The sequence below is a fragment of the Mobula hypostoma genome, chromosome 5, assembly GCF_963921235.1.
Source record: "Mobula hypostoma chromosome 5, sMobHyp1.1, whole genome shotgun sequence".
NCBI lineage: Eukaryota > Metazoa > Chordata > Chondrichthyes > Myliobatiformes > Myliobatidae > Mobula > Mobula hypostoma.
In genome coordinates this window covers 8,659,599-8,672,950 of record NC_086101.1, presented here as the reverse complement: position 1 = coordinate 8,672,950, position 13,352 = coordinate 8,659,599, and the positions used below count along the sequence as shown (strand labels likewise).

At 47.4% G+C, this 13,352-nt stretch overlaps 1 protein-coding gene and 1 long non-coding RNA gene across 4 annotated transcripts in view; one reads left to right on the top strand and one right to left on the bottom strand.

Moving 5' to 3' along the window:
- The window catches only part of LOC134346556 (uncharacterized), a 103,907-nt gene that overhangs the window by 21,480 nt on the left and 69,075 nt on the right, over positions 1–13,352 (top strand). The window lies entirely within an intron of this gene.
- The window catches only part of LOC134346550 (lymphotoxin-alpha-like), a 57,581-nt gene that overhangs the window by 11,088 nt on the left and 33,141 nt on the right, over positions 1–13,352 (bottom strand). The window contains exon 5 of one of the 3 annotated variants that reach the window (XM_063047968.1): positions 522–4,023. The exons of 1 other annotated variant lie outside the window; for it this stretch is intronic. In XM_063047968.1, the coding sequence (XP_062904038.1) occupies positions 3,617–4,023 (407 nt within the window). In that variant the 3' untranslated portion in view covers positions 522–3,616. Of the gene's footprint in view, positions 1–521; positions 4,024–13,352 lie in introns of those variants that run through there. One more of the 3 variants, XM_063047969.1, reaches the window with a different exon arrangement.

Sequence of the window (13,352 nt, the reverse complement as noted above, 5' to 3'; positions counted from 1 at the left end):
AGATGGCCTAGCTACAGGTAGATAGAGTCAGCAGAGGCAGAGACTAAATGGGCTGAAGGGCCTGTTTCTGTGCTGCAGTGCTACAAGTACATGAATGTGAAAGGTTTAGAGGGATAGAGGTCAATGTGAGCAAATGGGACTAACTCAGGTACATGAGAAACACGAGATTCTGCAGATGCTGGAAATCCAGAGCAACACACAGAAAATTTTGGAGGAACTCAACAGAACAGATCTGGAGAGGAATAAAGAGTTTCAGGTTGAGACTCTCGTTCAGGACTGCAGTTCTTCCATTCTCTTGTGTCTCAACATACTGGTGCTCTGTACAGTTGTGTCCTTAGCCCTCTCCCCTCGTCCTTGTCCACTCACACTTGCGTGTCCAGATTCTGTGCTACCTCAGTCTGTAAGCTTGTAGATGATACCACCACATCACAAATAACAAGGAGTTGGAATGAAATAGAGAGCTTAGTGACATGGTAACATTTCCCTTAATGTCAGCAAAACGAAAAAGCTGGTCATGGACCTCAGGGAGGGGGTGGTGTGGGGTGGGATGCACAAGCTACTGTCCACATCAAAGGTGTTGAGTTTGAGAGGGGTGAGAGCTTTATGTTCCGGGTGTGAATAGCCAGAGCTGGTCCACCCATATTGATGTCACAGCCAAGAAAGCTCACCAATCCCTCTACTCTCCCAGGACGCTAAAGACTAGAGAGTTTCAGCATGTCCCCATTGACTCTCACCAATTTTTATCAGTGCATCATAGAAAGTATTCTGTCTGGGTGCATCTCAGCTGGATATTGCAACCAGGCTCAAGGACAGCTTCTACCCCACTGTAATAAGACCAGTGAATGGTCCCCCAGCATGAAGATCTCTCTATTTACCCACAGTGTTCCTTGTACTTTATTGTCTTCCTGCCCTGCACTCTCTCTGGAACAGAACTCCGACCCACTCCCCAACGTCACCCCGGCACACCAATCACTTCCCCTTGCCACCTCACCCCAGTGTACCGACCTCTTCCCCACCTCCTACCAGCACACCAGCCTCTTTCCAGCAGAAGTGGTTGACACAGGTTCGATGTTGTCATTTAAAGTTAAATTAGATAGATATATGGACAGGAAAGGAATGGAGGGTTATGGGCTGAGTGCAGGTCGGTGGGACTAGGTGACAGTAAGAGTTCGGCACGGACTAGAAGGGCCGAGACGGCCAGTTTCTGTGCTGTAATTGTTATATGGTTATATGAATACACACTGGGACCCGTGGACAATGCCTGCTATCCATGAGCTAACGAATGAGACGCACACACCGCGGGCATCCGCTGTTCCTCTTTATTGAACCCGCGGGACGGAGATCCGCCGACACGAATCCCCTGTGCAAAAAAAAATATCCTAAACACGGTTTCCCAGTGTCACAGCGGAATTCGCTCTGTCTCTGTAACACAACATCCCATCACCAAATTTTTAACACCCGAAAATAACTGTTAAAATAAGTTAGATCAAAAGCCCGCATGTAATAAATAAAGGCACTAAATTTCAGAACACTAGCAGCAAGCGTTGACCATGAGACTGCGTTCAGTCCTGGAGTCTCCTTTCCAATGACACCAGCTTCCCACCACAACCCTATCCAGTTAATTTTGTTTACCCATGAAGAACGACCTTTCGGCCGATTATTCAGAGCAATCCCACTCAGACGCTTTCCCGAACTCAACCACAGACACTCGTTTGGGGGGGAGGGGGAGGGAAGCAGGGTGTGAGCCCCATCCTAAAGTGCTCCTGCCTCCTGGAGGCAATTCATTGAAACCTGAAATAAATTCAGAAAACAGTGGTAACACTCAGCCGGTCAGTCAGCCTCTGTGGGGAGCTGATATTTCAGAAACACCGGTCAGTACATTCGGGGTTGGCTCTCAAACCTGCCCCGCCATCCAAAGTGATCATGGCTGTTTTCCTGATGTGGGATCGCGACGTGAAATGTGGACGTATGCCTTTTGCCTCCATGGATACTGCTCGGCCCGTTGAGATTTTTAGTGTGTTTTATTTTAATACAGGCCCCCAGTATCCGCGACCCCTTTATTTGTTCTTTATGGCTCTCCTCAACCATTTTACGCACTAGTTCCCCAAACATGCTCCATTCCACGTTGGATAAAATATTTCTGTCTCCACCTTTAATCTATCCAATGATTCCCTACTTGCCCTCCCTCGGAGGCAGAGAATTTCAGATCCTCACTACCTAGAGAGAGATATTTCCACACGTCCCTATTTTCAAAAGACAGGCCCCTTCTCCAGACCCCATGTTCGTGACTCTCCCTCAAGCGGGAACAGTTTGAGGCGGGGAAATGCCTTGGGATTAGAAGCATGGAAAACCTACAGCACAGTACAGGCCCTTCCACCCACAATGCTGTGACGAACATGAACTTACTTTAGAAGTTACCTAGGGTTACCCATAGCCCTGTATTTTTCTAAGCTCCATGTACCTATCCAGGAGTCTCTTAAATGACCCTGTCATATGTGCCTCCACCAGCACCACCGGCAGCCCATTCCACACACTCACCACTCTCTGCGTAAAATAACTTACCCCTGACATCTCCTCTGTACCTACTCCCCAGCACCTTAAACCTGTGCCCTCTCTTATTGGCCATTCCAGCCCCGGGAAAAAGCCTCTGACTATCCACATGATCAGTGCCTCTCATCATCTTATACACCTCTATCAGGGATTGAAGTCACCTTGGGAGAACTGTAACAGAGGTACTTTGACCTGAAGAATTGTTAGGTTCAGCCCCTCCACGGGGTCTAATCGACCGCATGGGTCCGGTTCTTATTCCAGACCCTCCTTCCCAGCGTGGATTCCTGGGATGCAGGAAAATGCTGGACAGCTTTGTTCCATTTTAGAACACATCCAAAAGACCACGGCTGAATAGCCTAAACCTGCTCCTATGTTTTGTGCTCCCCGAGCGCTCTGTGGAATCCTTCTGTCACAGCCCTTATCCCGCGGCCCCAGATGTCTTGGGTCCTCAGTCATCCAAGGCCTGGACAGCAGTTTCTAAGTCCCCTTCATTCCGAGCGACCAGAACCCCTTCACTCCCCCTCTCCCACAGAAACGGGCCGAGACTCGAAAGTGCAAATTCGGTGTGCCGAAGGATCAGCCGCCGATCCGAAGAGAGTGGGACAGATTGGTGGTGATGTCCTGTCCCCACCCCTCACTCAACCCAGCACCACCACCTCCCTAACCCGATCCTCGATGACTTCCCCACGTCCTTTCCAACAAGGGAGAGATCACCCCTGCTTTAACTCCGCACACCTGATGTCCCCCACTTCAACATCGGAACACGGGTGGGATCGAGGCGGCGGTACCTACACTCTCTGCAGAAACTAGCTTCTCCCCTGCCCTCAACACTTCCATCCCTTTAAAAAAGGGGTGGGAACTCCAAAACCAGCCAGTCTTTGAGATTCAATGTTCAAGGGGGGGTGGTTGGGGGAAGATCATAATTTGCAAATTAGCCCCTCGAAGAGGCAGTCCTTCATCGCTGTCAATGTTCACGGAGGGTGGGGCCTGGGATGGGTAAGGGGCTGTGTTTTAAAGGAGCCAGCGTCCCCTCTCTCCTTACCCGCCCCTCGGCCCACAGAGGCAGTCACTGGATTTTGAAAGCTCCGAAATAGGTCTTGTGGTATTCCATTTCAGCCCGGCTGAGGGGACTGATCTTCAGGAACAGGCGCGTGCCTTTGGCCAGCAGGAAGACGCCCCCCTGCCGGATCGACTGGTACCAACTCTTTTTGTTGGACCTCTCACAGGCTGACTGGGTTGCCTCCATGAGTTCCAGGGCTTTGTGGCTAGAATGCTGCTGGTACAGAACTTTACTCTCCAGGACCTCTGAGATGTCACTGCAGTTGGGCCCCACGAACGAGACTTGGGCGTACACATAGTAATGGCCTGCCTCCAAAACGATGATGAATCCGTCTTTGTAATCCATGCCCTGGAGGCTGGATTCCATCCTGGTAGACCCCCACTTCACGGTTCTGTTGTCAAGCTGCTCTAAGGCTGGGAGGAGAGGGATGAAGGTCAGACCATGGTCTCTGCAATACGACTGTCTGTGAACGTGAACGAACACACACACACACACACACACACACACACACACACACCTACCTCACCATTTACCTGCTCACCACTTGTCCCTCTATCCTTCTCTCCATTCCCACCCAGGAGAGTGGGATTGAGAGGGATAATTAATCAGCCATGATCAGCTGGCAGAGCTGTCTCGATGGGCCAATTGGCCTATTTCTACTCCGATCTCTTCTGGTCTCACAATTTGCATTCCTCCCTCCTTTCCCTATCCCCCTCCTTCTCTACATCCCTTTCCTCTTCCTTCTCTGTCCCTCACCCTCCGACGAGGTCTTGGGTTACAATAAGACCACGTGACATTGGAACAGAATTAGCCTATCGAGTCTGTTCTATCATTCAATCTCAACCCCATTTTCCTGCCCCTAAACATTTGACACTTTTACAAATTAAATCCCATTAAGCGCTGTTTCAAATATACCCACTGACTTGGCCTCCACATCCATTTGAACATATAAAATAGAATATTACAGCACTGTGCAGGCCCTGTGGCCCTGATGTTGTGCCAAATGTCTAACCTACTCTCGGAACATTTCTAACCCTTCCCTCCTCCATAACTCTCAATTTTTCTACCATTTATGTTCCTGTCTAAATGTAGCAATGACTTCCACAGATTCACCACACACACACACACACATCGTTCCAACCTCACTGCTTCCCCTCCTTTACTGGGAATAAGGCCATTCAGCCCATCACTATACAATCATGGCTAATTCTTTCTCAGTCTTCCCACCCTCATTCGCATAACCTTCAACGATTACCGATCAAGGACCCCTGCCTTAAAACACCCAGTGACATCGTCTCCACAGCTATCTGTGGCAATGAATTCCACAGATTCACCTCCTTGGCTGAACAAATGTCTCCTCATTTTTGTTCGAAAGGAGAATTCCTTTATTCTGAGACTGTGCCCTCTGGTTCTAGACTCTTCCATTGATGGAAATATCTTGTCCACATCCACTCTCTTGAGCCTTTCAGTATCTTGCAGGTTTCAGTGAAATCCTTCTGATCGTTCTGAACTTCATCGAATAAAAACCCAGAGCATCAAACACTCCTCAGAAGAAAAAGTCAAGGGTCAGAAAGCTTCTTGTTTACTTTAACAGATCTGAGGATTGCAAGGCCAACAAGTGGAGGTGGACAGGATTGTCCTTGGATGAAAGGGTGGACACAAGATCCATGCTTTATGACTCTGGGCCTGCTCTCGCTTCAGTTTAGAAGAATAAGGGGTGTTGGGGGGTGGAGAGGCATCTCATTGAATCTACTGACTATTGAAAGACTGAGATAGAGTGGATGTGGAGTGGATGCTTCCATTAGAGGGAGAATCTAGGGCCAAGAGGGCACAGCCTCACAATAGAGGAATGTCCATTTAGAACAGAAATGTGGAGAAAATTCTTTAGTCAGACAGTGCGGAACCTGTGGAATTCATTATCACATACGGCTGTGGAGGCCAAGTAATTAGGTGTATTTAAAGCAGAGGTTGATAGGTTCTTCAGTAGCAAGTATGGGGAGAAGGCAGGAGAAAGAGATTGAGAGGGAAATTAATTCAGCCATGAAGAGGCGGAGCAGACTACACTGGTCGAATGGCCCAATTCTGCTCCTATATCTTATGGTCATATTATTCTCATCCCTCTGTTCTTCAGAAGGTGGGGGGAGGAAAGAGGGGAAAGGGAACCATCCTTTTATGGAATGTGCTGCAAATGTGCTATTGGAGAGAGAGTAGTGCGAGTTAGACTCTGATAATATTGATCAGCAATGTCGAGCAGCCAGGCCATGCTTTCTTCTCACTGCTGCTGACAGGCAGGTAATACAGAAGCCTGAAGATCCACATCACCAGGTTCATGAACAGCTACTTCCCTACAGCCATCAGGTTGTTGAACTGACCTATGCAACCTGACTACCTCAGCAACAGAACATGCACCTCTTGTATTACTGTGGAATTGTCTCTGTGAAAGGACACTTCAGACCTCTTGTATTAATGTGGAATTGTCTCTGTGAAAGGACACTTCAGACCTCTTGTATTACTGTGGAATTGTCTCTGTGAAAGGACACTTCAGACCTCTTGTATTACTGTGGAATTGTCTCTGTGAAAGGACACTTCAGACCTCTTGTATTAATGTGAAATTGTCTCTGTGAAAGGACACTATAGATCTCGTGTATTAATGTGTGAATTGTCTCGGTGTGAACTTTGTTTGCACTAATGCCTGGTTTTGCACATTGCATTCTCCCACTTTTCTCTGCATACCCTATATAGTCAAAGTCAAGGCCAAGTTTATTGTCACATGTATGCACAGACACAATGAAAAACCTGCAGCAGCATCACAGGGACGGGGCATCAGACACAAGTGAAACACTGATATACTGTACAAGCAAGCCCACAATTGCAACCACCACATCCATTGTAGCGAAAGTGGTGACTGTAGTCCAAAGAGCACAAGACAGCAGCAGAGTTTGGCCATTTGGCCTATCATGTCTGATCCACCACTTGATCATGGCTGATTTATTTTCCCTCTCAACCCTATTCTCCTGCCTTTTTGCCATAATCTTCGACATCCTTACTAATCAAGAACCTATCAGCCCCCGGTTATACTAACCCAATGACTTGGCCTCCAGAGCTGTCTGTGGCAATAAATTCCACAGATTCACTGCCCTCTGGTAAAAGAAATGTCTCCACTTCTTTGTTCTAAAGGGACATCCTTCCATTCTGCGGCTGTGCCCTCTCCTCGGCTCTCCCAGTATTCGAAACATCCTCTCCACGTCCACTCTATCTCGGCCTTTCAATGTTTGATAGGTTTCAATGAAATCCTCACTAATTCTTCTGATCTCCAGTGAGTGCAGGCCCAGAGCCATCTAACAGTCCTCTGGCATTAACCCTTTTATTCCTGGGATTACTCTTAAACCTCCTCCGGATCCTCTTCAATGAAAGCATACAATTTCATAAATAATGGGACCAAAACTGCTCACAGTACTCCAATTGAAGTCCAATCCACGGCTTTTAAAGCCCCAACATTATATCTTTGTTTTTATATTGATATCCTCTCAAAATGAATGCTAACATTGCATTTCCCTTCCTTGCTACTGACACAACCAGCAAGTTAACCTTTAGGAAATCCTTCATGAGGACTCTTTGCACCTACAGTCCTCTCCCCACTTTGAAAACAGTCTACACCTTTATAGCTTCAGCCAAAGTGCATGGACACACTCTTCCTGGCACTGTATTTCATCTGCCCATTTATGTACCCATTGTCCCAATCTGTCCAAGTCCTTCTGTAGACTCTGTGCTTTCTCAACACCATCTGCCCTTCCACCTACTTTTGTATCATGGTGTTGTTATACTGAGGTTGTGATTAGGATTGCGAACATTGTTCCATGTAAAATTTATGTCCTCTGTGTTGTCTGTCCGTATATGCCTACTATGCTGCTGCAAGCATGGTTTTCACTACACCTGTATCTAACACGACAGTAAACTTGGCTTGAAGTGGAAGTTGGCATGGAGCACAGTTCAGATTGCACCTGCAGATGGCAGTATTCCCCTGTGCCCCACACACACTATAGGAACTCAGCAAATCAGGCTGCACCAATGGACCTGAATAATCAAGAACTTATCAACCACAAACAAGACAAAATCTGCAGATGATGGAAATCCAAGCACACACACAAAATGCTGGAGGAACTCAGCAGGCCTTGCACCATCTATGGGAAAGAGTACAGTCGACATTTCAGGCCAAGACCCTTCGGCAGGACTGGATGATCTCGACCTGAAAGGTTAACTGTACTCTTTTCCATAGATGCTACCTGGCCTGCTGAGTTTCTCCAGCATATTGCGTGGGTTGCAAGCACCTATCAACTTCCAGTTTCAATACAGCACATGAAAATATATCCAATTCAATCTCACTTCTCTCACACCAAGTACCTTCATCTCATAGAACCATACCATAGAACCATAGAAACTACAGCACAGAAACAGGCCCTTTGGCCCTTCTTGGCTGTGCCGAACCATTTTCTGCCTAGTCCCACCGACCTGCACACGGACCATATCCCTCCATACACCTCCCATCCATGTATTTGTCCAATTTATTCTTAAATGTTAAAAAAGAACCCGCATTTACCACCTCGTCTGGCAGCTCATTCCATACTCCCACCACTCTCCGCGTGAAGAAGCCCCCCCCTAATGTTCTCTTTAAACTTTTCCCCCCTCACCCTTAACCCATGTCCTCTGGTTTTTTTCTCCCCTTGCCTCAGTGGAAAAAGCCTGCTTGCATTCACTCTATCTATACCCATCATAATTTTATATACCTCTATCAAATCTCCCCTCATTCTTCTACGCTCCAGGGAATAAAGTCCTAACCTATTCAACCTTTCTGAGAGGCGGGACTGCGCAGGCGTGTGACGTCGGGCAGTGCAGCGCGGCAGATTTAAAAGGGCAGACATCCTGCTTCGGATTTGATTCGAAGAAGGAGTCTGAGAGTCTGAGTGGGAGTGCCGAGAAAGAGATTTTTGAAATTTTCGTTATTTTTTTTCTCCAACGGCTTTCTGAGAGGCGGGACTGCGCAGGCGTGTGACGTTGGGCAGTGCAGCGCGGCAGATTTAAAAGGAACAAAGCCTCATAGAGCGGGCAGCGTAGTTTGCGGGCGGCGGAGTGAGCCGGGAGCAGAGTGAAGACTTAAGGGCTTCGGCTCACCGGGCTTAGGCGGAAGCGGGCGAGGCGAGGAAGGTTTGACATTCATTTTCTGTTGCTATTTGAGGAGAGGGGCATTATGACTGTGAGGGCAGTTTGCTGTTCTCGGTGTCGGATGTGGGAGGCCCTGGAGTCTCCAAGCCTCCCGGACGTCTACATCTGCGCCAAGTGCATCGAGATGCAGCTCCTAAGGGACCGCGTTACGGAACTGGAGCTGCAGCTCGATGACCTTCGTCTGGTCAGGGAGAGCGAGGAGGTGATAGAAAGGAGTGGAAGGCAGGTGGTCACGCCGGGGCCACGGGAGGCAGACAAGTGGGTCACGGTTAGGAGGGGGAAGGGGAAAAGGCAGGTGATGGGGAGTACCCCGGCGGCTGTGCCCCTTAACAACAGGTACTCCTGTTTGAGTACTGTTGGAGGGGACAGCTTACCCGGGGGAAGCGACAGTGGCCCTGCCTCCGGCACAGAGTCTGGCCCTGTAGCTCAGAAGGGTAGGGCAAGGAAGAGGAGGGCAGTTGTGATAGGGGACTCGATAGTAAGGGGGTCAGATAGGCGATTCTGTGGACGCAGTCCAGAGACTCGGATGGTAGTTTGCCTCCCTGGTGCCAGGGTCCGGGATATTTCTGATCGTGTCCAAGATATCCTGAAGTGGGAGGGTGAAGAGCCAGAGGTCCTGGTACATATAGGTACCAATGACATAGGTAGGAAAAGGGATGAGGTCCTGAAAGAAGAATATAGGGAGCTAGGAAGGGAGTTGAGAAAAAGGACCGCAAAGGTAGTAATCTCGGGATTACTGCCTGTGCCACGCGACAGTGAGAGTAGGAATGCGATGAGGTGGAGGATAAATGCGTGGCTGAGGGATTGGAGCAGGGGGCAGGGATTCAAGTTTTTGGATCATTGGGACCTCTTTTGGCGCAGGTGTGACCTGTACAAAAAGGACGGGTTACACTTAAATCCTACGGGGACCAATATCCTGGCCGGGAGATTAGCGGGGGCTACTGAGGTGACTTTAAACTAGAATGGTTGGGGGGTGGGAATCAAATTAAAGAGGCTAGGTGTGAGGAGGTTAGTTCACAACAGAGGGATGGGAACCAGTGCAGAGAGACAGAGGGGTGTAAAGTGAGCGTAGAAGCAAAAAGTACAAAGGGGAAAAGTAAAAGTGGCAGGCCGACAAATCCAGGGCAAGCATTAAAAAGGGCTAAGAGAGTTGTAAAAGAGCGCCTGAAGGCTTTATGTGTCAATGCAAGGAGCATTCGTAATAAGGTGGATGAATTGAAAGTGCAGATTGTTATTAATGATTATGATATAGTTGGGATCACAGAGACTTGGCTCCAGGGTGACCAGGGATGGGAGCTCAACGTTCAGGGATATTCAATATTCAGGAGGGATAGACATGAAGGAAGGGGAGGTGGGGTGGCATTGCTGGTTAAAAAAGAGATTAACGCAATAGAAAGGAAGGACATAAGCCGGGAAGATGTGGAATCGATATGGTAGGGTAGAGCTGCGTAACACTAAGGGGCAGAAGACGCTGGTGGGAGTTGTGTACAGGCCACCTAACAGTAGTAGTGAGGTCGGAGATGGAATTAAACAGGAAATTAGAAATGTGTGCAATAAAGGAACAGCAGTTATAATGGGTGACTTCAATCTACATGTAGACTGGGTGAACCAAATTGGTAAAGGTGCTGAGGAAGAGGATTTCTTGGAATGTATGCGGGATGGTTTTTTGAACCAACATGTCGAGGAACCGACTAGAGAGCAGGCTATTCTGGACTGGGTTTTGAGCAATGAGGAAGGGTTAATTAGCGATCTTGTCGTGAGAGGCCCCTTGGGTAAGAGTGACCATAATATGGTGGAATTCTTCATTAACATGGAGAGTGACGTAGTTAATTCAGAAACAAAGGTTCTGAACTTAAAGAGGGGTAACTTTGAAGGTATGAGTCGTGAATTAGCTAAGATAGACTGGCAAATGACACTTAAAGGATTGACGGTGGATATGCAATGGCAGGCATTTAAAGGTTGCATGGATGAACTACAACAATTGTTCATCCCAGTTTGGCAAAAGAATAAATCAAGGAAGGTAGTGCACCCGTGGCTGACAAGAGAAATTAGGGATAGTATCAATTCCAAAGAAGTAGCATACAAATTAGCCAGAGAAAGTGGCTCACCTGAGGACTGGGAGAAATTCAGAGTTCAGCAGAGGAGGACAAAGGGCTTAATTAGGAAGGGGAAAAAAGATTATGAGAGAAAACTGGCAGAGAACATAAAAACGGACTGTAAAAGCTTTTATAGATATGTAAAAAGGAAAAGACTGATAAAGACAAATGTAGGTCCCCTGCAAACAGAAACAGGTGACTTGATTATGGGGAGCAAGGACATGGCAGACCAATTGAATAATTACTTTGGTTCTGTCTTCACTAAGGAGGACATAAATAATCTTCCAGAAATAGTAAGGGACAGAGGGTCCAGTGAGATGGAGGAACTGAGCGAAATACATGTTAGTAGGGAAGTGGTGTTAGGTAAATTGAAGGGATTGAAGGCAGATAAATCCCCAGGGCCAGATGGTCTGCATCCCAGAGTGCTTAAGGAAGTAGCCCAAGAAATAGTGGATGCATTAGTGATAATTTTTCAAAACTCGTTAGATTCTGGACTAGTTCCTGAGGATTGGAGGGTGGCTAATGTAACCCCACTTTTTAAAAAAGGAGGGAGAGAGAAACCGGGGAATTATAGGCCGGTTAGCCTAACGTCGGTGGTGGGGAAACTGCTGGAGTCAGTTATCAAGGATGTGATAACAGCACATTTGGAAAGCGGTGAAATGATCGGACAAAGTCAGCATGGATTTGTGAAAGGAAAATCATGTTTGACGAATCTCATAGAATTTTTTGAGGATGTAACTAGTAGAGTGGATAGGGGAGAACCAGTGGATGTGGTATATTTGGATTTTCAAAAGGCTTTTGACAAGGTCCCACACAGGAGATTAGTGTGCAAACTTAAAGCACACGGTATTGGGGGTAAGGTATTGGTGTGGGTGGAGAATTGGTTAGCAGACAGGAAGCAAAGAGTGGGAAGAAACGGGACCTTTTCAGAATGGCAGGCGGTGACTAGTGGGGTACCGCAAGGCTCAGTGCTGGGACCCCAGTTGTTTACAATATATATTAATGACTTGGATGAGGGAATTAAATGCAGCATCTCCAAGTTTGCGGATGACACGAAGCTGGGTGGCAGTGTTAGCAGTGAGGAGGATGCTAAGAGGATGTAGGGTGACTTGGATAGGTTGGGTGAGTGGGCAAACTCATGGCAGATGCAATTTAATGTGGATAAATGTGAAGTTATCCACTTTGGTGGCAAAAATAGGAAAACAGATTATTATCTGAATGGTGGCCGATTAGGAAAAGGGGAGGTGCAACGAGACCTGGGTGTCATTATACACCAGTCATTGAAAGTGGGCATGCAGGTACAGCAGGCGGTGAAAAAGGCGAACGGTATGCTGGCATTTATAGCGAGAGGATTCGAGTACAGGAGCAGGGAGGTACTACCGCAGTTGTACAAGGCCTTGGTGAGACCACACCTGGAGTATTGTGTGCAGTTTTGGTCCCCTAATCTGAGGAAAGACATCTTTGCCATAGAGGGAGTACAAAGAAGGTTCACCAGATTGATTCCTGGGATGGCAGGTCTTTCATATGAAGAAAGACTGGATGAACTGGGCTTGTACTCGTTGGAATTTAGAAGATTGAGGGGGGATCTGATTGAAACGTATAAGATCCTAAAGGGATTGGACAGGCTAGATGCGGGAAGATTGTTCCCGATGTTGGGGAGGTCCAGAACGAGGGGTCACAATTTGAGGATAGAGGGGAAGCCTTTTAGGACCGAGATTAGGAAAAACTTCTTCACACAGAGAGTGGTGAATCTGTGGAATTCTCTGCCACAGCAAACTGTTGAGGCCAGTTCGTTAGCTATGTTTAAAAGGAAGTTAGATATGGCCCTTGTGGCTACAGGGGTCAGGGGGTATGGAGGGAAGGCTGGGTTCTGAGTTGGATGATCAGCCATGATCATAATAAATGGCGGTGCAGGCTCGAAGGGCCGAATGGCCTACTCCTGCACCTATTTTCTATGTTTCTATGTTTCTCTGTAACTGAGTTTCTCAAGTCCCGGCAACATCCTTGTAAACCTTCTCTGCACTCTTTCAACCTTATTTATATCCTTCCTGTAATTTGGTGACCAAAACTGAACACAATACTCCAGATTCGGCCTCACCAATGCCTTATACAACCTCATCATAACTTTCCAGCTCTTATACGCAATACTTCGATTAATAAAGGCCAATGTACCAAAAGCTCTCTTTACGACCCTATCTACCTGTGACGACACTTTTAGGGAATTTTGTATCTGTATTCCCAGATCCCTCTGTTCCACTGCACTCCTCAGTGCCTTACCATTAACCCTGTATGTTCTACCTTGGTTTGTCCTTCCAATGTTCTCAATCTTTGTAGACTTCTGATTGTAAACTTCAGGAGAGGGAAACCAGAGGTCCATCTTCATTGGAAGATCAGAGGAGGAGAGGGCCAGTAAGTTTAAATTCCTG